At 40.6% G+C, this 25,351-nt stretch overlaps 2 protein-coding genes across 5 annotated transcripts in view; both read right to left on the minus strand.

The window, feature by feature from the left end:
- Positions 1-1,539: 1,539 nt before the first annotated feature.
- On the minus strand, positions 1,540-10,577 carry tmem88b (transmembrane protein 88 b). Its single transcript, XM_078276459.1, has 3 exons — positions 10,042-10,577; positions 6,735-7,139; positions 1,540-2,307 (listed from the first exon to the last, which is right to left on the minus strand). Exons 2-3 carry the CDS (start codon positions 7,131-7,133, stop codon positions 2,023-2,025), a joined length of 684 nt encoding a protein of 227 aa, XP_078132585.1. The 5' UTR covers positions 7,134-7,139; positions 10,042-10,577; the 3' UTR covers positions 1,540-2,022.
- A 13,219-nt stretch (positions 10,578-23,796) lies between these two features.
- Positions 23,797-25,351, minus strand: part of kdm6ba (lysine (K)-specific demethylase 6B, a) — a 118,644-nt gene continuing 117,089 nt past the window's right edge. For all 4 annotated transcript variants that reach the window (XM_078276465.1, XM_078276464.1, XM_078276463.1 and 1 more), the window contains one exon: positions 23,797-25,319. In XM_078276465.1, coding sequence (XP_078132591.1) covers positions 25,299-25,319 — 21 coding nt within the window. In that variant the 3' untranslated portion in view covers positions 23,797-25,298. The remainder of the gene's footprint in view (positions 25,320-25,351) is intronic.

Here is a 25,351-nt window from a genome sequence, read left to right on the forward strand (position 1 = left end):
AAAAAACACCATATTTTTGTTGTACTGCACATTGCTGCAGCTCCTCTTTTCACCCTGTGTGTTGAGCTCTCTGTTTTAGCTACAGAGTCATCACACTTCTATCCCATCTTTGTTGGGAGTCGCACATGCGCTGTAGCTAGGTACTGCACTACTAGCTAGAAGCTAGCGTTGCTAGCGGTTAGCCACCTCGTTCTCAATGGAAAAACACTGCTACAACACACGAGTTCACCCTAATCTACAAAAGGAAATGTATAGAACTACTTGCATGTCCCTCGTCTGCAGGTATTCCACGCAAAGTTTGAAGTGCGCCCTCATTCAGAAGAAGTCTTCTGGCTAATCCTGCCTTGTACTGACCAAAGTTGGGGAAACAGCTAGCTGATGTGGTATTAGCTAAAGTGGTTAGCATACACCAAATGTTTCGGCAGATGACGTAGAAAGCCCTTCCGATTTTGACCAGCTCACCTTGAGACTGAAGGCAGAACACAATCAGTAACCCGTATCTCACTCAAAACAGCATGGATGGTTTTTTTTCCTAGTTTGTATGTGTGTGGAAGCACCAGAGACACAAAATAACACCCCAAATCCCTGAAAAAGTTATTTCTTTCATAATATGGGCAGTTTAAATTGGTTATCTATACTGTTCCACAAAATGATTGTGATGTACAGACATGTTTAAAGCATATAGTGTTGTGTGCCGCATATTCACGAATTTACTGAAGGTAAAGTAGTTGATATTGGGTTACTGTCCCTTTTGCAGTCCGCATCTTCGATTGATAAGGCCATTCCAATGAAGAATGGTTAATAGCAGTGGTTCCCATCATTAATCTCATGTGGGTCGTGAGATGATTGACAGAATAGGAAAGCAAAACATGCATCTTTTCAATTTCAATTACTGGACACATTTAAATTACCAGGCCTTTTAAAAACATTCTGACCAAATCAATTGTAGTAGGAAAAACTTTTCGCCTAATTTAACAACTCCTATGCAACCTGCGGCTGCAGAAAGACATACATTTGAATGGGGTCACAAGCCAAAAAGGTTGGGAACCACAGGCTCATAGTATACTTGTATTCATCTCAGTACTGCAACTTGGTATCAGCCAAAAATCCCCAATTTTTCTTCTTCATATAACGTACTATTTATAGTTATGGTACATGTATGATTTAACGAGAACAGTTTTCCCAATATATTTGTCTCGTGTTGTCACACTTTCACAGTTTGGGGGAGACGGTTACCACACCGTTAGGCCTATCACAGTAAAGGTTTTGTGTGCTCATTCACAAGGCTGGCTTTACCTACATGCATTTTATAAATTCCACTGTAATCATTTTTTAAGACCTTATTACTCATGGGACATTTTCTAACAATAGTGAGTGTTTCCACAGAAGTGCGTTGTAGCTCTGGTGGCACTCAGAAGTGCACTGTGTGTACTACATTCACATTGGTGTTGGCTGATACTTGATCTGTAACACTCCTTTCCTTTTCCTAGTCGTTGACTCAACCCATCACACCCCATGTTAACACAGGCTAGACATGACTCAAGTTGAATCCAAAAACTTTATTTATAAAAAGGAAATAACAGGAAATTGCAACAACTTAACAGAAAACTATATAAGAAGAATATTTATTTCATAATAACATACATGTGATAAGTAATAACAATTGTGTTTAGTGTCAGTACAACTTTTGTGATGTGTGCTATTTTCAGTTTTCCTGTTTCATTCAGGAACATTAAGGTTGTATGCAGGTCTGATTAGATGCTTATATTTCTATGACAACCAAAGTATAATTTGCTCCTTTCTTTAACACCAGCAGTTAGGTTCCTTGTGATGGTTTTAACTGATGTGTAGCTTGTCTTCCAGGATGTCAGTCATTGCCCTCCCTTCTCTGGTATACACTTAGCTATTCCTCACATCCATGTCCTTTTTAGTCATCGCCCCATCTCGTTATCTTGTTCAGTTCTCTTCATATTCTTTATCCAATGGTCTCCCCCCTCTTTATGCTTTTTTCCCATCTTCATCTCACACCCAGACCTTTCCCTTCCCGCTACCATTGGTTCCATGTCGGCCGCCGCAGCAGCCTGTGCCCAGGCCACGGTGCCGGGTGGCCGGCAGGTTCTTGTACACGGCCCGGCTGTACGGGATGAAGCACAGGCCCAGCTGAAGGTGTCGGGCCAGGCGACAGTATGCAGCCAGCGCCAGGACCAGCAGAGGGGTGACCAAGAGGAAGCCCACCACCAGCAGAGCCACGCAGCCTCCGTCAGTCAGCAGGTCTGAGCAGTAGGGGGTCGTCCCGTGAGGGCGGACCTGGGGAGCCGTGAGAAGAGAGACAGCAGTTGTAATTATATGGCTGCGGGATGTTGGAGAGATAAGAGGTACGTTTATTTAATCAGTGTGCCACTTGTGTTGACATTTAAAAAAAAGGGTAGCTTCACTGAGTGTAATACAGTTTCACGGATCCACTACTCTCACACAGTTGCACATTCATACATGGAAGTTGTCCAATAAAAAAAGGTACTATTCTTTCCCTTTTCCCAATCAAACTGTGTTCTGCCAGTCAGGGCATCAAACTGGTTTCTATCCAGTAATAATCCTGTTTTTGTAAACTGAATGTTTTATGAGCTTGTGTTTATTCATGCTGAGAAAAACTTTCAGATTGAGGTCAAAGGTCGGTCCAGCTGCACAGCAACTGGGCCTGCAGCTGATAGGGACTCTGCTGTCTAAAGGTGCTGACACACCAAAAAGACTGCCGACCGTGGGCAGAAAAGGCAGTCGGACTGATTAGTCAGGTCCCTGAGGTCCAAAAAGTGCCTCATAACACACCGAAGAGACGCCGACTTGAGTGTACACTCTGCGCGTGTGCGAAACGTAATAGGTCTCCATAGCAGCAGGCGGTGCTGCTCTGTATTGTTTCCATTAACAGTCCGATTGTTTCCCAGAAAATGAAAACCGGCAGCTGATTGGACGAACGCGTCACGTGGTTCTTTTTTCTCCGGAAATTCATAGCCAGACTGTCATGGCGGCTTGTTCAGAATACAATCTCATATTGTACTAAAATAGTTCACCAAAACGTGTTTCTGAAAACATTTTAAGCGAGAAATAGGCCATACAGTTGCTGAATCTGTCTTCATTTCAGATTGACAAAGGTCCGTTTTTAAAAGATTTTTGTCAGATTTTGAGCGGCTCATCCGCTCACCATTTCCGGGCGAGTCCCGACTGCCCTGTCTCCCGACTGAACGTGTCGGGTCGGCCCAAATGAAGGCCGGCTCCTCCGACGGACGACGGCACGGGACACACCGAACAAACTCGAGTCACCGACCTCGCCAGACGGTCCGACGGCCGATTATCGGCTTGGTGTGTCTCCTCTATTACTCAAAAGCCGCTTTCCGACCGGAGGGATTTTTGCAGTTCCTAGAACATGAAATTCCTAGAACCCTTTTTTTTTCTCGTGTTCCGACTGGACCAATTTGGGGATTTTTAAGAGCCTCTGGCCGCAGTTCCTATAACTCTTTCAGCTCCTACTTCAGGGCACGGGCTGTTCCCTTTTCAGCATATGAACCTAGGTCAACGAGGGTCGGGTTTCGGGTACAGACAGACCAACAACGGGACAATTTTCGCCATCTTATTCATCACTAATTTCACTTCTGACAACGTTTTAGGTGATAAATTAACCGTTTTAGATTTCGAATACGGGCAGTCTTGCGAAAATTGACAATTTGCTTCAAAGTTTTCGGAGTTGGGAAGCTCCATAAAGTGAGGCGACAGCCAGCAGGCGCGTGCCCCGGCTGCTAGCTCGTCGCTCGGCCATGACTGGCTCAGAGACCCCGCTGTAAGCTGGAGGTCTCTCGGACTGCTCTCGTAAATAAGAGGCTCTTATTTCGCCATTGACGGTTCGTTTGTTTAAATATCACAACACATGTCCATCATAAGATTAACGGGAACCTGTGGTTAACTTGTCTTTTCGGAGTTAAACTCCACAAGCATGTCCTGCGGCCGTCACACACACACACACACACACACACACACACACACACAGACACAGACACAGTCACACACACGTCCACAGCGCAGAAGGCAGAGGCGGGGGGGAGAGAGATACCCGTTTCTCTTTGGGAGACTTGTTTAAATTATGACAAATATGCTATATACATTAGATTTAGTATTTAGTTCATAGTTTTTTGGTGTATTTGTTTTATGATTTTAACGCTATAAAGACCATTGCCGTGCTTGCATCACTCCCTTACCCCTCCTACCAGTCCCTATGGCTACTTCGCAGTGCGAATGCAATTGGAAAAAACGGTTTTGGGGGAGAGTAGTTAGTAGATCTGTTTAGAAGTGGACTTTTCCTATAACTACGTTTCTGTAACTACTTGGTTGGAAAGCGGCTAATGACACTTCTGCAGTATACAGTATATTATGTAACTGTGACACCATTCACTGCTCAGCTGTGCTGTATGAAAACCCTTTGCAAATGATGCTGCACTAATGCAGGATGGATACAGTGTTTGGGCCCTCTACTGCATTGGCATTATATGTATTTAAAATTTGCCATGTCATATTTTAAAATGGATACAGTTGTAGCACAGAATGGGTGATATTTTTCTTTTATTCTTTAAATACTTGTGTGAAGTGCAGGGAAGAACAGTACAAAAGATGACATGCTCTATGTGGTTTGTGTGTCTGAGGTGAGGACAGACACAAGTTGGTAGTCTGAGATCTCACATGCACTGAATCAGTAGGCCACTAAATTTTGTTTTGACATGAATAAAATGAATCAAACTTTTAGGAACTTGGTAGAAACTACTGTTGATCAGTATAAACTGTATGTTAAAGCATGTTTACGTGTTGCTGAGCCGAACACTGGGGTAGTGGGAGAGGAGGTAAAAGGGTCAGGATTTGAGTGTGGGAGAGGAATGGAGAGACAGCAGGCCTGAATCATCCTTATCGCCCAATGAAGGATGAAGGGAACACTCGAGTGCATTAGGAAAATGCAGAGAGTAAAAGTTTTCAGGACTGATGAAGTTCAGGGGGGGAGAAGAGTATTTATTATAGTAGATGGCATTCTGACAAGGTAATGGTAAGCTAAAAAGTTAAACATTTCTGTATTTAAGATTAAGCTGGTTTGATTCATTAACTTTTTAGGAGAAAATGGAGCAGTAGTTTAGTAGTTATATTATATAAGGACTCTCAGACAGTTGTGAAAAGCCTTAAAACAGCAATTTCCAGAGCTTGATAGTTGCATACTTTTTAATCAAAAGTATGGAAATATTGTGATGATATCCTGATAGATGTAGAGTTACAGCTGGTCAGAAAGAAATTCCAGCTGGAGAGGAAAGCAAAACATTAAGGAGGGAGTTGGGGGTAAGTACAAGCGAGTGAGAGAGAGATGGTTTAAACTGCAGTACACAACTGCAGGTTTTATAAAAGTAAGGTAGGAGGAGGGTGCAGGGCAGCTTTGAGGGTTGTAACAGATAAGTTATACACATGTATGCCCATGTTTATCTTTACTTTGTAAGACCTCCTGAAATGCTCCAGATCTGTGCCAGGTTTTATGGAGAAAACCCTCTAGAGTGTCTTTTTTTTTCTCATGTGAAATATTGTGTTGGGTGTGTTTTTGGATGATAAACAGAATGCCCTCAAATAAGTGTTCTCAATGTTGCCTGTTCAATTCCAAGAACCCTAAATACTTATCCCATCTGTCTTTCTGTGCTTTTTATTCTCACCCGTTTATTTTCTTTTGATTTCTCCCCCTCTCTCCATCCTCCTAGGTCCTGGTTAATCCCTCTCTAAGCTGCTGTCACATGAGGCCTAATTATGAAAGAGCAGGAGAACAGAATCCTGGTCTCTCCAGTCATTAAAGAGGTCGTCGGCCTACAGAAATGCCATCGGTATGCATTAAAAGTCTCTGAACCGTGATGAGATTTGAGGGTAGCCCAGATTAATGCTTACTGACTAATGGGTCAAGTAGGTTGTTTTGTTTAAGTTAATCTCATACGTCTCTTTTATTTTTTCAGCTGTTCTGAAATGCACTTTTATATTTTGACTGTTCCAAAGCATCCTTTCATTCTCAACTAGCTACCAAACAGTCTTTGAAAGTTTTGGGTTTTGACGTCTAGCTTCCTAGACTCCTGACCCCTCGCCCCCTCCAGTTTTTCCAGTTCCTCAACATCTGAAACAACGTCAGACTTATCTGATTATAAAATCTCTCATCGCTGACGGAGCCAAACCCCACCCTAATTCCCCAAGCAGAACTATTTAAGACTTTTGGATCAAAGTTATGAGATTAGGATCTTTTATAAAAAGATGGATGTAGCCATCTCCCAGTTACTTACATGTTTTTGTTTAGATGTAGCAAGTGTGTGTGTGTGTGTGTGTGTGTAAACATTTATCCTTTTTTTTTCTGAGGGAAAATATAAGACTTATTGTCAACAGATGAATTATGTGTCTGATAAAATACTATGGAATTATTTAACCAGTGGTAAACTGTGTCCAATTGCAACAGAGCAGTAAAACAACAAATTTCTGCACAGAAGTTTGCACCATTCGTCCATATGCTCTGTTAAATGAATTCTCCCACAGAATAAATGGGAAGCCTAGAGCTGAGATTAAAATTGTCTAAACAAAGCCAGTTACAGTGTGACTGCTAATTGGCCAGTGGTAGATGACAGCCTTGCAGAAAAAGAGCCCCCACACGCCAAAAAATCCACCCTCTCCCTTATCTCCCCATTTCTTACTGTAGAGTGGCAGAGGAAGCCAAATACCACCATGACAATGGCTGGTGTCAGGATGGTCCCGAACACCAGTCCAGCAAGGCAGGCGTTTATCGTGGCAATAATCAGGTTCTGAGCCGTCACCAGCACTGAGCATGCCCAGCAGTCCAGGGACCCCCGCAGCTCCAGAGGAGCTTCACTGCCCCCACCACCGCTCTCCGCTGCAGAATAAGGAGGAGGTACAACTACACGTGAAGGTGTTTCTCTGCCTCCACCCACAGCGGTGGTGGAGGCCAGGGAGTTGGAGTGGTGAAGATGCTGGTGGTGGCTGTTATGGTGGTGGTAGTGATGAGGCGGCAGTTCCTCGGACAGGTCCAATGCCTGGTGGTGGGCCCCCTTCTCTAGAGTACCAGTCATACTCATAGTAAACTGGGCAGAAAAATAAACAAATTGAGATGGAAATAGAAATGTTATCAGAATCAATAACAGAGCTTACAGAATTGCACGTGCTACTGCAGATGTTTTGAAACTGTTGGTCAGCCCCAATTAGCATGTTTGGAGGCTATATTTGTGGAAAACGTGATAAGAGAGTACAGTGGTTAGGTGCCATAATTACACAATACTTTCGTACTAAATCAAATGCCACTCTTCTGAGGCTTAGTGGCTCTGGGTTCACAAAGAGGTTAAAGGTTTTATCTGTCAGGAAGCAATCCTTGTGTGATGTCTTCTGTGAGGTGATGATTATCAGACAGCTGATTGTCCAAAAAAAGGAAAGGGGCCATAATTGCTAAATGTAGTTTGTGTAGTAGAGAGATGAAGGCTAACTTGCATCAAAGTCACATGTTTGTGTTTATACGTGCTGTCATGCCTGTGGGTTAAGTAGAGATGGTATTAAAGACAGAAGTCCTCCATGTAAAATCTACTTTGATACAAGCTCCTTTTAGTTTGCATTCATTTGATTTTCTGCCAGATTATGTGGTACAGGATATCCTTACTTCTCAAAGGTCTCGGTTAGACAGGGGCCATCTCTGAGTAACCGGTTTTGGAAAAATCCCAGTAAGGATGACACAGTCAACCTGTCTGTCTTTCCTTTTAGCCAAAACGACAGACAGATGCTGGGTGCTTTGACGTTCAGCAATCTTTACTGTTAATATTTTTGCTTTTAAGGGGACATGCATGCATTATTTGTTAAATTTCAATGGTGGTAACTCTCAAGGTAATTTGATAGCTCAAGACGCATCGTAAAGTACCATATTGGTATACTTTTATTGTACGTGTGCAACACCAAGATGCTCTGACAGTAACGGTTGCCCGGTTGTCCTTTTCAACCAGATTGAGTCAATTGGCAACCGTTTCATGGCTGCTGGTTGCCCCCTTTGGCAACCTGTTCAATATTTGTGTTTTTTTAATATATAAAAACAAATCAAAACTTACAAAACTGGAAATTCTTATTTCAAAAGTAGTCAATATTTTGTTTGGTTGTCGACATCACAACATATAACAGGTCTCCAGGGTCCGCTTCGTGGAATGGACGAAATGAGAAATGTTTTCTGTTGAGATGCTGAAGCATTGACGTCGTGTTATTATTGTGGTAAGCTAGTTCGGTTTTTCAGTAGACACACTGTACAGAGTTGTCGGTTTAACTGCGTTTGAACTGATTCCAAACTTTGGACACTTTCTGTTTTCTCCAGCCTGTCTCTTCTCTTAGCCCCTCACTATTTACGCTCTAGCATGTGCCGCCCGCAGACTTAGCAGCGTCTGGTGTGCGACAATAATAATGATCCGTGTGGAAACACCGTCCGTCAGCAATACAACGTTGGTAACATTGATTTAACGAAGCTTCGAGGCAAGTCATTTTGCATCGAGGATTTTTTTGTAATCGAGTTATTCGAGGAATTGTTTCAGCCCTAGATAAATGTGCACTCGAAGCTGAAATTGAATGGATGTACAGTGGCTTGCATAAGTTTACACACCCATGCTAAAGTTGACTAAAAAGAGGAATTAAAAAAAACATCTTTTGGAAATTGATCTTAATGCCTTAATTAAAAAAATGAGGAAAAATCCAACCTTTAAGGACACCACTTTTCTTCGTGAATGAATAATGTATCGTAAATAAATGTTCTTCATTAAAATACAGGGGGCATAAGTCAGTACACCCCTATGTTAAATTCCCATAGAGGCAGGCAGATTATTATTTTTAAAGGCCAGTTATTTCATGGATCCAGGATACTATGCATCCTGATAAAGTTCCCTTGGCCTTTGGAATTAAAATAGCCCCACATCATCACCTCCCCTTCACCATACCTAGAGATTGGCATGGTTTTATTTCAGTTAGCCTAATAGCTGGTTTGATTTGCATTGAGAGATGATTTTATGGAAAGTACCCCCTGTATTTTAAGGAAGAACATTTATTTATTTACGATACATTATTCATTCACAAAGAAAATTGGTGTCCTTAAAGGTTGGATTTTTCCTCATTTTTTTAATTAAGGCATTAAGATCAATTTCCAAAACAAATTATTTTTTTTATTCCCCTTTTTAGTCAACTTTAGCATGGGTGTGTAAACTTATGCAAGCCACTGTAAGTAAAAAAAACTCCTCAGATTGTGCTTCTTTTTCACATCAGAATTGAAGGTGGAAGATAATATTGACGATGCTGTCCTGGGTGCTTGAGCGTTGTTATTTTCCACGTCTCTTTCCCATTGTTGTCCCAAGTGTTGTTTTAAGGTGGAGGGTCACGTAGGAAGGACTGGCAGGAAAGTGTGTATGCGCACATGCATGTGTGTGAGGTGACTCATTGTGCCCCTTACTGAAAATACATTTAGGCTCTCCACCCATTTTACTCACTGTTCTTATTATTGTTTGAATAGCATTTTTTAAATAATACGTCATGTCGTTGTTTGACCCAAATTAAGAAATTCTAAATCAGGGACTATTGTGCAAATCAGGGACTATTGTAGCTGCCACATCGTGGCATTTAGTCACCCAATACATCATCTTGATTGATTCTAAACTCTTCATAGTTTGCATGCCAAAATGTAGATGCTTAGCTAGTTCTTGCAGTGTTGTCATGCTGGATGCTGCAGGGAGATTTTGTATTGTTCAATAGTTTATTATTCTATTGTTTCTATTCTATTTAGCAGCTGCAATAATTAATTACATGTCTGTCAAACCTCTTAGACTTGTTGCTTTATGTTTATTATTAGTAGTAAATAAGATATTTTTGCTCTTTTTCACTGTAATCAGTTGTATGAAGATAAATTTGTCTGTGGTTAAATCATAATGAAATGATTTAAAAGTGTCTGAGTGATGCAGCTGCACTTGTACTCACATTGTGCTGTGGGGCCCGGTAGACCTCTTGGTGTTCGTCCTCCAGATTGTTACTGCTTTTCTCACTTCTTCTCAAGACCACTTCTGTCCACTCAGTCCTCCACGCACACGTTCTCCACTTACACTTTAACAAAGATGTTTTTAGTGATCTCTTTATCCCTTCAACTCCCCTGTCTGGAAACAGGGTTACTTTTCCCCCTCCTGTCCTTGTGTGAAGTTGAAAGAGCGTTTGGTGTGTTTTTGGAAGTTCCCTCCTAAAGCCTTATCTATTTAGTGGTGGTATGTTGGTATGTTGGCTTCCTGCAGCTCTGGTCTCCTGCTGCTTCTTCTCTCCACTATCCAGAGTTGTCAGTGGAACTGATTATGCCCCAGAGTCTCCGTTTTCTTTCCACATGCAAAATCTAACTCCTATGCTGTTGTGATAAAGTAGTTACACACAGATGCTCCTTCCTCATTGGCTGAACACAACTCAACTCCCAATTGCTGTGGTCTTTGTCTTAAGTATATCAAACTTCTGTCTGTCTGCCCTCCCCTTTGTACCTCCCCATCTGATTGAGTCCACAGTGCTGTCTCTCCTTCCCTCCCTCCTCTACATCCATCCCACACTCTCTCCACCCACCAGGCTTATCAGACCCCTGCCTTTCTCCAGCAAATCCTCTCAGCATAAGCATTCCACCTCACATATCCAGGACATGTTACACCCCCCTTTACCCTGTCCCTGTTGCAGTGGGGGCTGGGTGTTGCATGTTGGGGGTCAGAGTGAGGCGGCTTGCCTGATAAGTTAAGGTTCAGGAGAGCAGAAATGAGGGGGAAGGGCAGCAGACACAGACTTGTGTTAAGAGTAGTAGAGAAGAGGTACCATGGCGCTCAACACATTATTCAGGTTGTTTATTTTGTTATGTTTGGTTGTAGCCTATATGAGTCCAAAAGGGTTAGTATACGTGTTGAACAAATTGGAACATGGTTATTTATTTTAGTTGTATAAGTTGTTCAGCAATGTAAGGAAGATAATTCAAGATTGTTACGCTAAGTTAACCTGGGCTCGTTGAACAACAAAACAAAACTTCTAAAAGGCTAACCTAGCTCATTACATTAATCTGCCTGCGTCTGTCCATTTGATGTGAGAGTGAGACCTAGCTGGCAGCTGCAGTGTGCTCGATTCCGTCTTCCTCCTTCTGAATCTCCTTCACAAGTCTCCCACACATGCACCCCCCTCATGTGTCACATGTCCGTGCTCTAACGCAATCAAAAGACTTCACCTCCATGAGTTAAAATTAAACTGTGCATATGTCTCAGACTTTTACTGCTTTACCTGCAGATAGCCTTGAATTATCTTATTTGTGTCTTCACTAAAGGAGCGTTTTGTTTTTAAGATGTGGGATTGTTGATGTTGAAACTATTTACGTGATCCCCAGGTATAGTTACCATGATCAAAACCAGGCTGAGGGTTTGTCGGTGGTCTCCATCTTATTTGTTAGTGCTTCATATAACTGAGCGGTATGTGGTACCTGTGTCCACTCAGGACACTCTGGCATGTCTCTCATGCATTTGTCACCAGCCAGAATAATAGGAAAATGCATTGGAAGAACAGGGCCGCCCTCCTATTATATGCTGTAAGGTAATATACAGTATGTATAAGACCCAAATTTACTTCAGTTTATGTAGTGTGCACCTGTGAGAGTTCAAGTCTGTTTTGTACTGTATGTGTTGGGTTTGCTTGTACCAGTGTTTTAATGCAATGGTGTTAAATACACGCTGCTGATCTTTTCGGCAACAGTCTTGTTTCTTCCCAATCTATGAAATCGAGGTGTTTTTGGGTACCGAGGACCGATTCACGTTAAATCAAATGGTGCCAAATATCGGTACCCGACACCGCATAAATGCAAGCATGTTGACAGAGAGCAGGGCTCAGTTCCCGCACGCGCACACACACAGAGCTGTGGTAGGAGGTAACTTTATTTCCATAGCACATTTTAGCAACAAGGCAATTCAAAACACTTTACATAAAACATTAAACAGCAGTTTAAAAAAAGAAAACGAACAATTACCGTATTGGTCTGAATATAAGATCTTTTTTTCCCTCCCTGGAAATATGTCTGAAAAAGTGGGGTTGTCTTATATTTGGGGTCTAGACTTTTTTTTATGTTAATACACCCACAACAACACGAAAACGAGTAAAACACGTGTTGCCCTCCTAACTGAAGCAAATCACCGTCCCTCACAGCTAACTAGTGCCAGGGCCTGAAACATGGAGAGACACAGCGATCGTCTCGAACTAAATCTCAGCTCGACTCAAGCCAGCTCATGGTCGCGCTGTGACTCAGCTGTTCAAGTTTTAGAACGTAAAGGACGTCACCTGTTTCAACAGCCAATAGAGAAGTCAGCTGGTAAAGTCAGCTACAGTGGGGCAAAAAAGTATTTAGTCAGCCACCAATTGTGCAAGTTCTCCCACTTAAAAAGATGAGAGAGGCCTGTAATTTTCATCATAGGTAAGAAAAGGTGAGAAAAGAAAATCCAGAAAACCACATTGTAGGATTTTTAATGAATTTATTTGCAAATTATGGTGGAAAAAAGTACTTGGTCAATAACAAAAGTTAATCTCAATACTTTGTTATATACCCTTTGTTGGCAATGACAGAGGTCAAACGTTTTCAGTAAGTCTTCACAAGGTTTTCACACACTGTTGCAGAGAGAGAGAGAGGGAGAGAGAGAGGATTCATCTCTAGACGTGTAGCAAGCATCTCACTAACATTATCCACATTCATATTTAGATGCAACAAATTATATATCCAGCTACAAAAAAGCCTAAAAGTCGGAAGTTAGAATGGAAGTACGAGGCATTGTCATCGAGATGATAGTCTAAAAATGCAAACAGCCGGAGAAAATCTTACTGTGGTCCTCAAAGCGGCCGCTTCCAAGAGATTGACAGGAGAGTGTGTGATTACGTGACTGAAAAACGGAATGATGGGATGCCCATTACCAGAGCAGTCATTCAGCTTAAGGCCTTGGAAATATTTAATTTAAATGTGACCCTTTCATCTAAAAAGATATTGAAAATATTATTTTATTTAAACGATGTTAAAAACAGCCTACCTTGTTTTTTTTTTTTTTTTATGTGTTTTTATTAAACATTTATAAAATTATTTTCTTTATAAAAACAAGATTTGGTCTTCAAAAAGTATTTTTTCCAAAAATTTGTCTTGAGTCGTCTTATAATCAGGGTCATCTTATATTCGGACCAATATGGTATTTGATTTGATAGGTTGTAGCAGTGTTACTCATTGCGTGGCTCGCGAGCCTCCTGCGGCTCGCCAAGCTTTAATTTGTGGCTCGCATGGCAGTAAATAATACGGTGATGTGATCGTGCAGTCTATACAGATATTTCATAAAAACATTAAAAAACATAACCCTAAGTCTGCTCTATTACAAATTTATATTTAAAAAATACCCAAAACATTACAAGATGGAAAAAACAGCGGCATTACAAGATAGAAATATAGATTAGAAAAGATATCTAAACTTGCTCGGCCCTTCCGTCCATTACACTGACTCGGTGCAGAGTTTGGGCGGTCTTTCCAGCTCTCAACGCTGAATGTGCTCTCGGATGGTTAAGTACATTGATAAGCAGACATCCAATTTATGATTAGATGTAACTTTTGATACTTTGCGGTAAAGTGGCTCTCCTATTGACTTTGTCCTATCAGTGTGGCTCTCATGAAAAAAAATAGCGAAGACCACTGGGTTGTAGGGATGGGTTTGAGAGGGGAGAGGGAGGTGTTTTTATTTTGTGTGGTGTGTAAAATGTTCTAAGTAAATAGGATAAATAGGTTTGGAATTATTTTTACAACTGAAATTAATTTTTTTGTTATTACAGAGGGGAGTACCGAAAAAAAGGTACCGTTGGGTAGCGGAACCGAATTGTACCGGAAGGTTGTGTGAGTGATTTTTCTGTTGGGTAAATGTAGTAGTACAGTAAGTCAGTAATACAGTGTGGCTGCATATTAAGTGCTTTGTGGGGCCTTCTGTAAGTCATTTTGGGGTACAATGGTTCTGGAGAAAGCTACAAGCAGCAATACCACAGGCCAAGCAATCGGCCCGTTCCAAACGGGCACATTTTGAGCGGACACTGCACTAGTTATACTAAATTAACAAATTCTGTGGCCGGGTAGCTCAGTTGGTAGAGCAGGCGCACGTATATGGAGGTTTACTCCTTGATGCCGCGGGTTCGACCTGCGGCCCTTTGCTGCATGTCATTCCCCCCTCTCTCCCCCCTTTCATGTCTTCATCTGTCCTGTGAAAATAAAGGCCTTAAAATGCTCCAAAAAATAATCATAAAAAAATAAATAAAAAATTCTAAGATGCATACAGTGCATATGCAGTTGTATCTTTTGAATAATAGAATTATCGTTCTTATCTTTTAATTATTCATTCTTTTAGGAAAACAAGTATTTTCCTAGAAGTATTGCACCGAATTTGCACCTGAGCTGAAGCTGAAAAACGTTTGCCTAATTTAAAGAAGAGGAAACGGTGTTTTAAGCCTGTTTCCTCCTCTTGAAGGACATTGTCTCTGAACGCTACGTCAGCTTACTGCTCTAAAAACATCCTGTTAGGACTTGACAGACCTTAAGCTTTGAAGCATAAATGACCAACATCCATGTAGCTTTCATGGAAATTCTGTGTAGAGATTTAGTTGATTAAGACTCTAACAAGATTCGGTTTACATCCTGCTTAAAGTTGTCAGAAACTTTGGTTACACTTTGCTTCTACATAAGAGTGACATGACACTGTCATGAACGTTTCATAAAACATTATAAACAAGTCATAAACGTTTTTGCCATAACGCTTCTGTTAGTGTCATTCGGTTTTGTCAAGTTATGGTTAGGGTTTATGTATCATGACAGTGTCATGTGTTCATGACTGTGTCATGTCACTCTTATGTAGAAAACTTCAAGTAAAGGGTTACCGAAATTTTTACTTTTACATAGTGGTTTGAAAGCAGAGTCTGTGGAGGCTAAGAAACTGTGGACTTTTTCAGGTTCAGATGGTGATTCTTTATAGCAGAGGTCAAGCCTTGGGTTTAACAGCAGTTACATGATGTAAAGATTTAAGATGTTGTGAAGCCAAGCAAGAGACGTCAGTCTGCACTGTTTACAATGTATGATGACATATACATGCGCTATCAGGAAATGTTTATTTTAGATTTGGATAAAAGCTTGGATTCTCTGGAATACAGGATCAGACAAGGAGGATGAAGTAAGAAGTACAAAGATATTGAGGAAGGCGGTAATCAGTTGAATGATAAAAGATCATAGCATGAACTAAATAATTAGTGTTGTCTGATTCTGATTTTCTAGCCTTTTTCCTCTGCTTTGAGCTGCAATGTTTGTTTACTTACAGTCCTTTGGTCCCCATGCTATCTTTTTTTGTGCGTGTGTAAGTGTAGAAACTATAACGATATTTATGTTTCTTCTTGCCCCTACAAGATATTGGTCTGAAATACAGTATTTTGATATCAACATCCAGCATGATGGTTTACAGTACAAGGGAGGAACCCGGTTAGTTATTTTAATCATTTCATTGTTGGCATTGCAGTCTTTGTCACTAAGTCACTGTTGTCAGAGGAGTTCACATGAACTCTTCTTTGGGGAACTTTAACTCATCACAGATGAAATTGTATTTATATATATATATATATATATATATATATATATATATATATATATATATATATATATATATATATATATATATATATATATATATATAAAATATTATTATACATATTTCCTCATGCTCAACAAAAGCAGCATAAACAAACTTCAAAGTTTTGTGCATCATGATTACACCATGTGGTGTTGATTGGACCGCTGACAAATTTGTTTTGCGGAGGAAAGAGCGTTCATTCTCTCATCACCTGATTGCAGCAGTGTGCACAGATAGACGGACGGAGCTGGTCTTCCTGTGGGGTTTGAAGCAGGATTTCCTTTAGTCTGTCCAGTAATGCTCTAACCCTCTGCCGGCCCTGTGGCCCTTAACTTGACCTGAGTACACAGTGACCTTCCAATGCTCTGTCACTCTGCCTGTGAACACTGAAGATATACTGTACAGTCAGGCTTGTACCTACCTTTCCTCTCAAGGAAGATCTTAGAAAATCCACAAGAAAAACCTTTCTGATTCTCTTAAGTGCAAGTTATACGTTAGTTTATATCTATAGCTACATCATTTATTTGTTTAAAAAGTATTGAATTAATTAGTTAGCTTTTCATTCAAACATGTTTAAGACAATGGAGATCCTATCTTAAAATTGATATTGAAAATGATATTCTATGACCCTACGAATGGCATGGCTTTTCTGATGTGTTACTATACTACCATTCCATATGAGCACCTTTCATTCAGGCATAGTGTTAAACAGATTTTGTACAGGATTATCCATCTCCATTTTGACATGCATCAAGGCACATGTTAGTAGTTATATTTACTGTGTTTTATAGTTCAGAGGACATCTGCATGATCAAGTTTCTTTCAGACTTTTCTTAATTTATAGATTCCCCAACATGACATAAACCAAATTACCTCATACAATTCAGGTATAGTATACTGTATGGGAATAAGAATGAGGTTGTCATGTAAGGCAACATAGTTTACACGTTGGAACGTGATGACGATGCATTAGTGATCTGCTTTTTGTGTATAAAATGTAAAAGTGTTTGACTCACTATTGAAATATTAGTGAGGAAACTAAAGTCTGTGCAGTACTACTCCCTCTATTTCCTGCTCTGCTTTCTGAAGTTTTTCCCACTATGACAGTCAACTTCCTTAGTTTACCCTGGATGTCTGAATGGAAACTTTTTTTATGGATTTCAGCCTTCTATTTTTTCACACGCATATCTAACAATAGCAAGCTCAAGTTTAGGACGTGAATGACAAATGTTTGGCACAGCTGAGGGATATGACTTGTTGTAGGAGTTGAGTGTAAATGAATTGAAGGTGGGTCATAGTCTAGTAGTCATAGTATAGCATGTCGAAAAAAGAGGAAAAAAAAGTAATAGTATAGCATGTGGAAAAAGTCATAGTATGTTGAGAAAAGTGGAAAAAAAAGTCGTAGTATAGCATATTGAAAAAAGCGGAAAAAAGTGATTGTCGAAAAAAGTGATAGTATGTCGAAAGAAGTGGAAAAAAGTCATAGTATAGCATGTCGAAAAAGTCATACTATAGTATTTAGAAAAAGTCATAGTATAGTATGTCGAAAAAAGTCAGTATAGCATGTCAAAAGTGGAAAAGTCATTGCATAGTATAGCATGTCAAAAGTGGAAGAGTCATAGTATAGTATGTCGAAAAAGTCATAGTATAGCATGTCGAAAAAAGTCATAGAATAGTATGTCGAAAAGTGGAAAAAAGTCATAGTATACTATGTCGAAAAGTCATAGTATAGTATGTCGAAAAGTTTTTCAACATACTATACTATGATTTTTTTTTTTTGACATGCTATACTATGACTTTTTAATTACTTTTTCGACATATTATACTATGACTTCTTTTCCTCTTTTTTCGACATACTATACTATGACTTTTTTCAATATGCTATACTATGACTTTTTTCCTCTTTTTTCGATATGCTATAATATGACTTTGACATACTATACTGACTTTTTTCGACATACTATACTATGACTTTCGACATACTATACTATGACTTTCGACATACTATACTATGACTTTTCGACATACTATACTATGACTTTTTTCGATATGCTATACCATGACTTTTTTTCGACATACTATGCTGACTTTTTTCGACATACTATGCTGACTTTTTTCAATATGCTATACTATGACTTTTTTTCCCTCTTTATTCGATATGCTATAATATGACTTTGACATACTATACTGACTTTTTTCGACATACTATACTATGACTTTTCCACTTTTGACATGCTATACTATGACTTTTTTCGACATACTATACTGACTTTTTTCGACATGCTATACTATGACTTTTCGATATGCTATACTATGACTTTTTTCCTCTTTTTTCGATATGCTATAATATGACTGACGTACTATACTGACTTTTTTCGACATACTATACTATGACTTTTCCACTTTTGACATGCTATACTATGACTTTTTTCGACATACTATGACTTTTTTCGACATACTATACTATGACTTTTCGACATACTATACAATTACTTTTTCACATGCTACATACTGTGCTGACTTTTGTCGACATACTATACTATGACTTTTTCTAAATACTATATACTGACTTTTTTTGTCGACATACTATACTATGACTTTTCCACTTTTGACATGCTATACTATGCAATGACTTTTCCACTTTTGACATGCTATACTGACTTTTTTTTCGACATACTATACTATAACCTTTTTCCTTTTATCGATATGCTATACTATGACTTTTTTCGACGTACTATGATTATTTTCGATATGCTATACTATACTATGACTTTTCCACTTTTGACATGCTATACTATGACTTTTTCACCACCTCAGGAGGGGGAAGCGGGGAACCATCCAAGCTGTGTACAGTAAGGATGGGACGCTGTTGACCTCAACTGAGGAGGTAATTGGGCGGTGGAAGGAGTACTTTGAGGAACTCCTAAATCCGACTAATACGCCCTCTATGGTAGAGGCAGAGCTGGAGGATGAGGGGGGATTGGCATCAATTTCCCTGGTGGAGGTTGCTGAGGTAGTTAAACAACTCCACAGTGACAAAGCCCCAGGAATTGATGAGATCCGTCCAGAAATGCTTAAAGCTCTGGGTGTGGAGGGGTTGTCTTGGTTGACACGCCTCTTCAACATTGCGTGGAAGTCTGGGACGGTGCCTAAGGAGTGGCAGACCGGGGTGGTGGTTCCCCTTTTTAAAAAGGGGGACCAGAGGGTGTGTGCCAATTACAGGGGTATCACACTTCTAAGCCTCCCCGGTAAAGTCTACTCCAAGGTGCTGGAAAGGAGGGTTCGGTCGATAGTCGAATCTCAGGTTGAAGAGGAACAATGCGGATTCCGTCCTGGTCGTGGAACAACGGACCAGATCTTTACTCTCGCAAGGATCCTGGAGGGAGCCTGGGAGTATGCCCAACCGGTCTTGGTCATGGTATAGCATAGTCATGGTATAGCATATCGAAAAAAAGTCATAGTATAGCATGTGAAAAAAGTCATAGTATAGTATGTCGAAAAAGTCATAGTATAGTATGTCGAAAAAGTCATAGTATAGTATGTCGAAAGTGGAAAAGTCATAGTATAGTATGTCAAAGTCATATTATAGCATATCGAAAAAAGAGGAAAAAAAAGTCATAGTATAGCATGTCGAAAAAAGTCATAGTATAGCATGTCGAGAAAAGTCAGTATAGTATGTCAGAAATGGAAAAGTCATAGCATAGTATAGTATGTCAAAAGTGGAAAAGTCATAGTATAGTATGTCGAAAAAAAGTCATAGTATAGCATGTCAAAAGTGGAAAAGTCATAGTATAGTATGTCGAAAAAAAGTCATAGTATAGCATGTCAAAAGTGGAAAAGTCATAGTATGTCGAAAAAAGTCAGCATAGTATGTCGAAAAAAGTCAGCATAGTATGTCGAAAAAAGTCATGGTATAGCATATCGAAAAAAGTCAGTATAGTATGTCGAGAAAAGTCAGTATAGTATGTCAGTCATATTATAGCATATCGAAAAAAAGTCATAGTATAGCATTGAAAAAAGTCATAGTATAGCATGTCGAAAAAAGTCAGTATAGTATGTCGAGAAAAGTGGAAAAGTCATAGTATAGTATGTCAAAAAGTCATAGTATATCCATCCATCCATCCATCTTCATCCGCTTATCCGGGGTCGGGTCGCGGGGGTAGCAGCTCCAGCAGGGGACCCCAAACTTCCCTTTCCCGGGCCACATTAACCAGCTCCGACTGGGGGATCCCGAGTCAGGTTAGAGATATAATCCCTCCACCTAGTCCTGGGTCTCCCCCGAGGCCTCCTCCCAGCTGGACGTGCCTGGAACACCTCCCTAGGGAGGCGCCCAGGGGGCATCCTTACCAGATGCCCGAACCACCTCAACTGGCTCCTTTCGACGCAAAGGAGCAGCGGCTCTACTCCGAGCTCCTCACGGATAACTGAGCTTCTCACCCTATCTCTAAGGGAGACGCCAGCTACCCTCCTGAGGAAACCCATTTCGGCCGCTTGTACCCTGGATCTTGTTCTTTCGGTCATGACCCAGCCTTCATGACCATAGGTGAGGGTAGGAACAAAAAACTGACCGGTAGATTGAGAGCTTTGCCTTCTGGCTCAGCTCTCTTTTCGTCACAACAGTGCGATAAATTGAATGTAATACCGCACCTGCTGTGCCGATTCTCCGACCAATCTCCCGCTCCATTGTCCCTCGCACTCGCGAACAAGACCCCAAGGTACTTGAACTCCTTCACTTGGGGGTAAGGACTCATTCCCTACCTGGAGAAGGCACTCCATCGGTTTCCTGCTGAGAACCATGGCCTCCGATTTAGAGGTGCTGATCCTCATCCCAGCCGCTTCACACTCGGCTGCGAACCGATCCAGTGAGTGCTGAAGGTCACAGGCCGATGATGCCATCAGGACCACATCATCTGCAAAAAGCAGCGACGAGATCCCCAGCCCACCGAACTGCAACCCCTCTCCACCCCGACTACGCCTCGATATCCTGTCCATAAATACTACAAACAGGATTGGTGACAAAGCTTTAGCCCTGGCGGAGGCCAACTCTCACCTGAAACGAGTCCGACTCACTGCCGAGAACCCGGACACAGCTCTCGCTTTGGTCGTACAGAGATTGGATGGCCCTGAGAAGGGAACCCCTCACCCCATACTCCCACAGTATCTCCCGGGGCACCCGGTCATACGCCTTCTCCAGATCCACAAAACACATGTAGACCGGTTGGGCATACTCCCAGGCTCCCTCCAGGATCCTTGCGAGAGTAAAGATCTGGTCCGTTGTTCCACGACCAGGACGGAATCCGCATTGTTCCTCTTCAACCTGAGATTCGACTATCGACCGAACCCTCCTTTCCAGCACCTTGGAGTAGACTTTACCGGGGAGGCTTAGAAGTGTGATACCCCTGTAATTGGCACACACCCTCTGGTCACCCTTTTTAAAAAGGGGAACCACCACCCCGGTCTGCCACTCCTTAGGCACCATCCCAGACTTCCACGCAATGTTGAAGAGGCGTGTCAACCAAGACAACCCCTCCACTCCCAGAGCTTTAAGCATTTCTGGACGGATCTCATCAATTCCTGGGGCTTTGTCACTGTGGAGTTGTTTAACTACCTCAGCAACCTCCACCAGGGAAATTGATGCCAATCCCCCCTCATCCTCCAGCTCTGCCTCTACCATAGAGGGCGTATTAGTCGGATTTAGGAGTTCCTCAAAGTACTCCTTCCACCGCCCTATTACCTCCTCAGTTGAGGTCAACAGCGTCCCATCCTTACTGTACACAGCTTGGATGGTTCCCCGCTTCCCCCTCCTGAGGTGGTGAAAAAGTCATAGTATAGCATGTCAAAAGTGGAAAAGTCATAGTATAGTATAGCATATCGAAAATAATCATAGTACGTCGAAAAAAGTCATAGTATAGCATATCGATAAAAGGAAAAAGGTCATAGTATAGTATGTCGAAAAAAAAGTCAGTATAGCATGTTGAAAAAAGTCATAGAATAGCATGTCAAAAAAGTCATAGAATAGCATGTCGAAAAGTGGAAAAAAAGTCATAGTATACTATGTCGAAAAAAGTCATAGTATAGTATGTCAAAGTTTTTCAACATACTATACTATGATTTTTTTTTTTGACATGCTATACTATGACTTTTTAATTACTTTTTCGACATATACTATGACTTCTTTTCCTCTTTTTTCGACATACTATACTATGACTTTTTTCGACATACTATAATGTGACTTTTCTACATACTACACTAAAGGGGTGATAGAATGCAAAACCGATTTTATCTTGTCATAGTTGAATAACGACAGTTCGGTGGGTAAATAGGACATACATAGAAGCTCAAAATCCCATTGATACCCCTATCCTCTGCAAATCTCACATTTTGAAACTGCCGCTGAAAACGGGCGAATCTCAACAAAGCTGGAAGCTGACGTAAGCATCCCAAATCCTAGTCTTTGTCACGCCCCAACATTTGCATAGGCTACACCACTGACCTGAGGTCAGCTTAGTCTTCTGAATCTAGCTAGGTCATGCAGATCTCCAGAGGTCCGCTATTGAATTACTAAATTTACTTCTGAGACTTTTTTATGCAAGAAATCAACTATGTAGAGGTCAAATATGGGCCGTTTTACACTAAATTGATGGCTAATTGCAAATTTTGTCCGACTTTGTGTCGCAGTTCAGCAGGAGCTCAGCAGGCTACGTGACAGCGGCCGGTGCTGCCTCGCCGCCCCGTGTCCTACTTCATAGACTCTGGCTCGCTGTGAGCTAGCTGGATCTCCGTCACGAAGGGAAGCCCGCGGCGCTCCATACCCGCGCAAAGTCACCGTTTCTGGGTTACTGGACTACAAAATGTCGAGGCCCTGATGGAGCTCCAGGGCCTGCAGCTAGCCACGATTCATAGGATTGAAGGGACAGTAGCATCTAACGAAATCCTTAATGTTCACAAAAATGCATTAAATTGAAATTGGACACCATTCTTAGCTTTATAAGACCTTGGGGTAGATGTTATATAAGTGGCGTGACGAAATTCAAACTGTAAATATACGAAAGTTATGCCGAAAGTGTAGCAACGATCTTTTCCCATAGGATTAAATGGGATACATAACCTAGCTTGCAGCGCCGGAGCTCTGCGGAGCCCCGAGCCCCGGTCGTCCAGTAACCGAGAAACGGTGACTTTGACTGGGTATGGAGGTTTCCGCTTTCTTGTCAGACTGTGTGGAGCTCCTGAAGTCTGACACGTCTTACTAAATTTGCAATTAGCCATAAATTTTCGTAAAACGGCCCATATTTGATCTTTATATAGTTGATTTCTCACTTAAAGTCTCCGAAGTGAATTTAATAACGACTGTATACCTTTGCAGTGTCTGAAATATGAGACCTGCTGTCTCGTCTCCAATGTGTTTCTATGGGGTTCGCTCAAACCAATCAGCGTGCAGCTCATCTAAATATTCATGAGCATACCATATTTGGAAGAAAAGCTCTTGTTCCAAATAGAGCCATAGTCACAGGGTAGTTAAGGGCCTAATAAAATAGCATTCGGGCAATTTTCAGCCCAACCAATGTTACATACCCCATTAGGAGACCTTAAGGAACAGTGTAAAATACCCTATATAATCATTCTATCACCCCTTTAATTCCTCTTTTTTCGACATACTATAATATGACTATTACTATACTGACTTTTTCTCCGACTTACTATACTATGACTTGTTCTTCCTCTTCTTTCAACATGCTATACCATGTATTTTTTTCTTCTTTTTTGTCATACTATGTTTATTTTAATGAAAGCCCTGTGGGTTGGAGGTTTGTCTCATGTCTTTGTTGTATGTATGTTCTGTATCTTATAAATTAATATTAGAATATAGACTAGGGTGTTGAAAAAGTCATAGTATAGCCACAGTTATGCATGACGAATGCTCTGGTGCTGTTGGAGAACCTCATTGACAGGTCTAGTGATTGGTTGCGCAGCATTTAGTCATTTATGAATGTTATTGGCAGATTAGATAGACCTAGCAAGTTCATTGAAAAGAAAACAGACAGGTCCTTCTCACTTCTGGATTTATCAAAAAGCGTTTATTAATAGTCATAGTAATGTCACACAAATTCACAAGTGTTTAAGACATGTCTGGCTCAGTTTGGTTGTGTGTGTCTGCAAGTATGTCTGATTTCTCTAAACAGTGCAGTTATAAATAAATGACCACAAAGTGAAGGAAAAGGGTATGGTAATATTGCAACAGGAAAAATAGAATTCTCATTTTAAGAAGAAAACAGAAAAAAAAGTTGTTCATAGAGAACATTTAGCACCATCTATCCCGTTATCATATTCAACAGATAATATATCATAAAATCTCATCTAAAAGCCCCCTACATAATAAAAAAATTTACCATTTCTCAGAAAGTTGTTTTTTTTCTCCTTGAAATTAGTCATCTTCTCTACGTGAGCGGTGTGCCTATTGTCTACAGGAAAGGTGGTGTTATATTCAAGATAAAGATATCATTTAATATATATCAGGAGGAAAAGGCAGGAGTCATGAGAGGCAAGCACCAGAGAAACAGCAGCCTCCACTCCCGTGAACACACAACCCCCACAGTTCAGTTCTTACAGAGCAATCGGTCTCTATAAAAAATACAGAGGAAAAAAAGTCTCAAACTTGTACAACCCTATTAAAAAAAGGGAGAACATCGATATCCAATAAATAGAGGAAACATTTTAAATTAAATGTACAATGCCAAAATAAATTCAGAAAATACCAAGTCTGCATATTGAAACAAAACAATCAGAGGTACAACACACAAACACCAGATGGCAATGGTTTTTTTTCTTTTTAGAGCCCATACAGATAGAAGAAATGAACAAAACGACCTGATGATGAGTGACAACTGGATACTAATCTCCAGAGGAAATAAAAGTATAATTAATACAAACACAACATATACAAGAATCTAAAAGACAAAATGATCCCCCCCCCCCCAAAAAACAACTGAAGTCGTTAAAACCCGTATGGTTTTTTTTTTTTTTTTTATTCTTAATGCTTTAGAAAAATGTTCATATCTCTATTATTAGTATTTTTCATTTTCTCTTATTTCTAAATACAAGGCCAATGTGGTATATATCTAGGCTGATCTAGTTTAGAAAAAAAAAAAAAACAATAAATTATTTTTTTTAAAAGACAGCACCCCACAAAAATTGCAAACAGCATGTACAAATTTCAGTATTCAAGACAACAACAGAGACACATCAACTACCCTCTGCAGTTTGTTCAATGGCAGCACCAACTGTCCCCTGGTTCTCAACTTCAATGTTGCCAGGGTGTCTGGTTGAAAGCACCATCTGAGAGTAAACTGGTATTTTATTGGCGGCTTGGTATTTCTTTTTGTAAACAGTAATGAGTAAACTTATTCAACTGGCTGTTCGGCAAGTATTTGCAGTAGTAGTAGCAAAAATGATCTTAAATAATGAAAGGGTAAGTTGAAAACCAAAGTGTAACTGTGTCTTTTGTCCTGGCTTGCAGGAGTTTTGGTTATGGCTGAGGAGACGCAGGGGGGAGCTCTGTCACCGGGAGGAGGACGAGGCCTGGTGAGACACACAACAGAAACAATTTTCCA

The sequence above is a fragment of the Sander vitreus genome, chromosome 19 (assembly GCF_031162955.1).
Source record: "Sander vitreus isolate 19-12246 chromosome 19, sanVit1, whole genome shotgun sequence".
Lineage (NCBI taxonomy): Eukaryota > Metazoa > Chordata > Actinopteri > Perciformes > Percidae > Sander > Sander vitreus.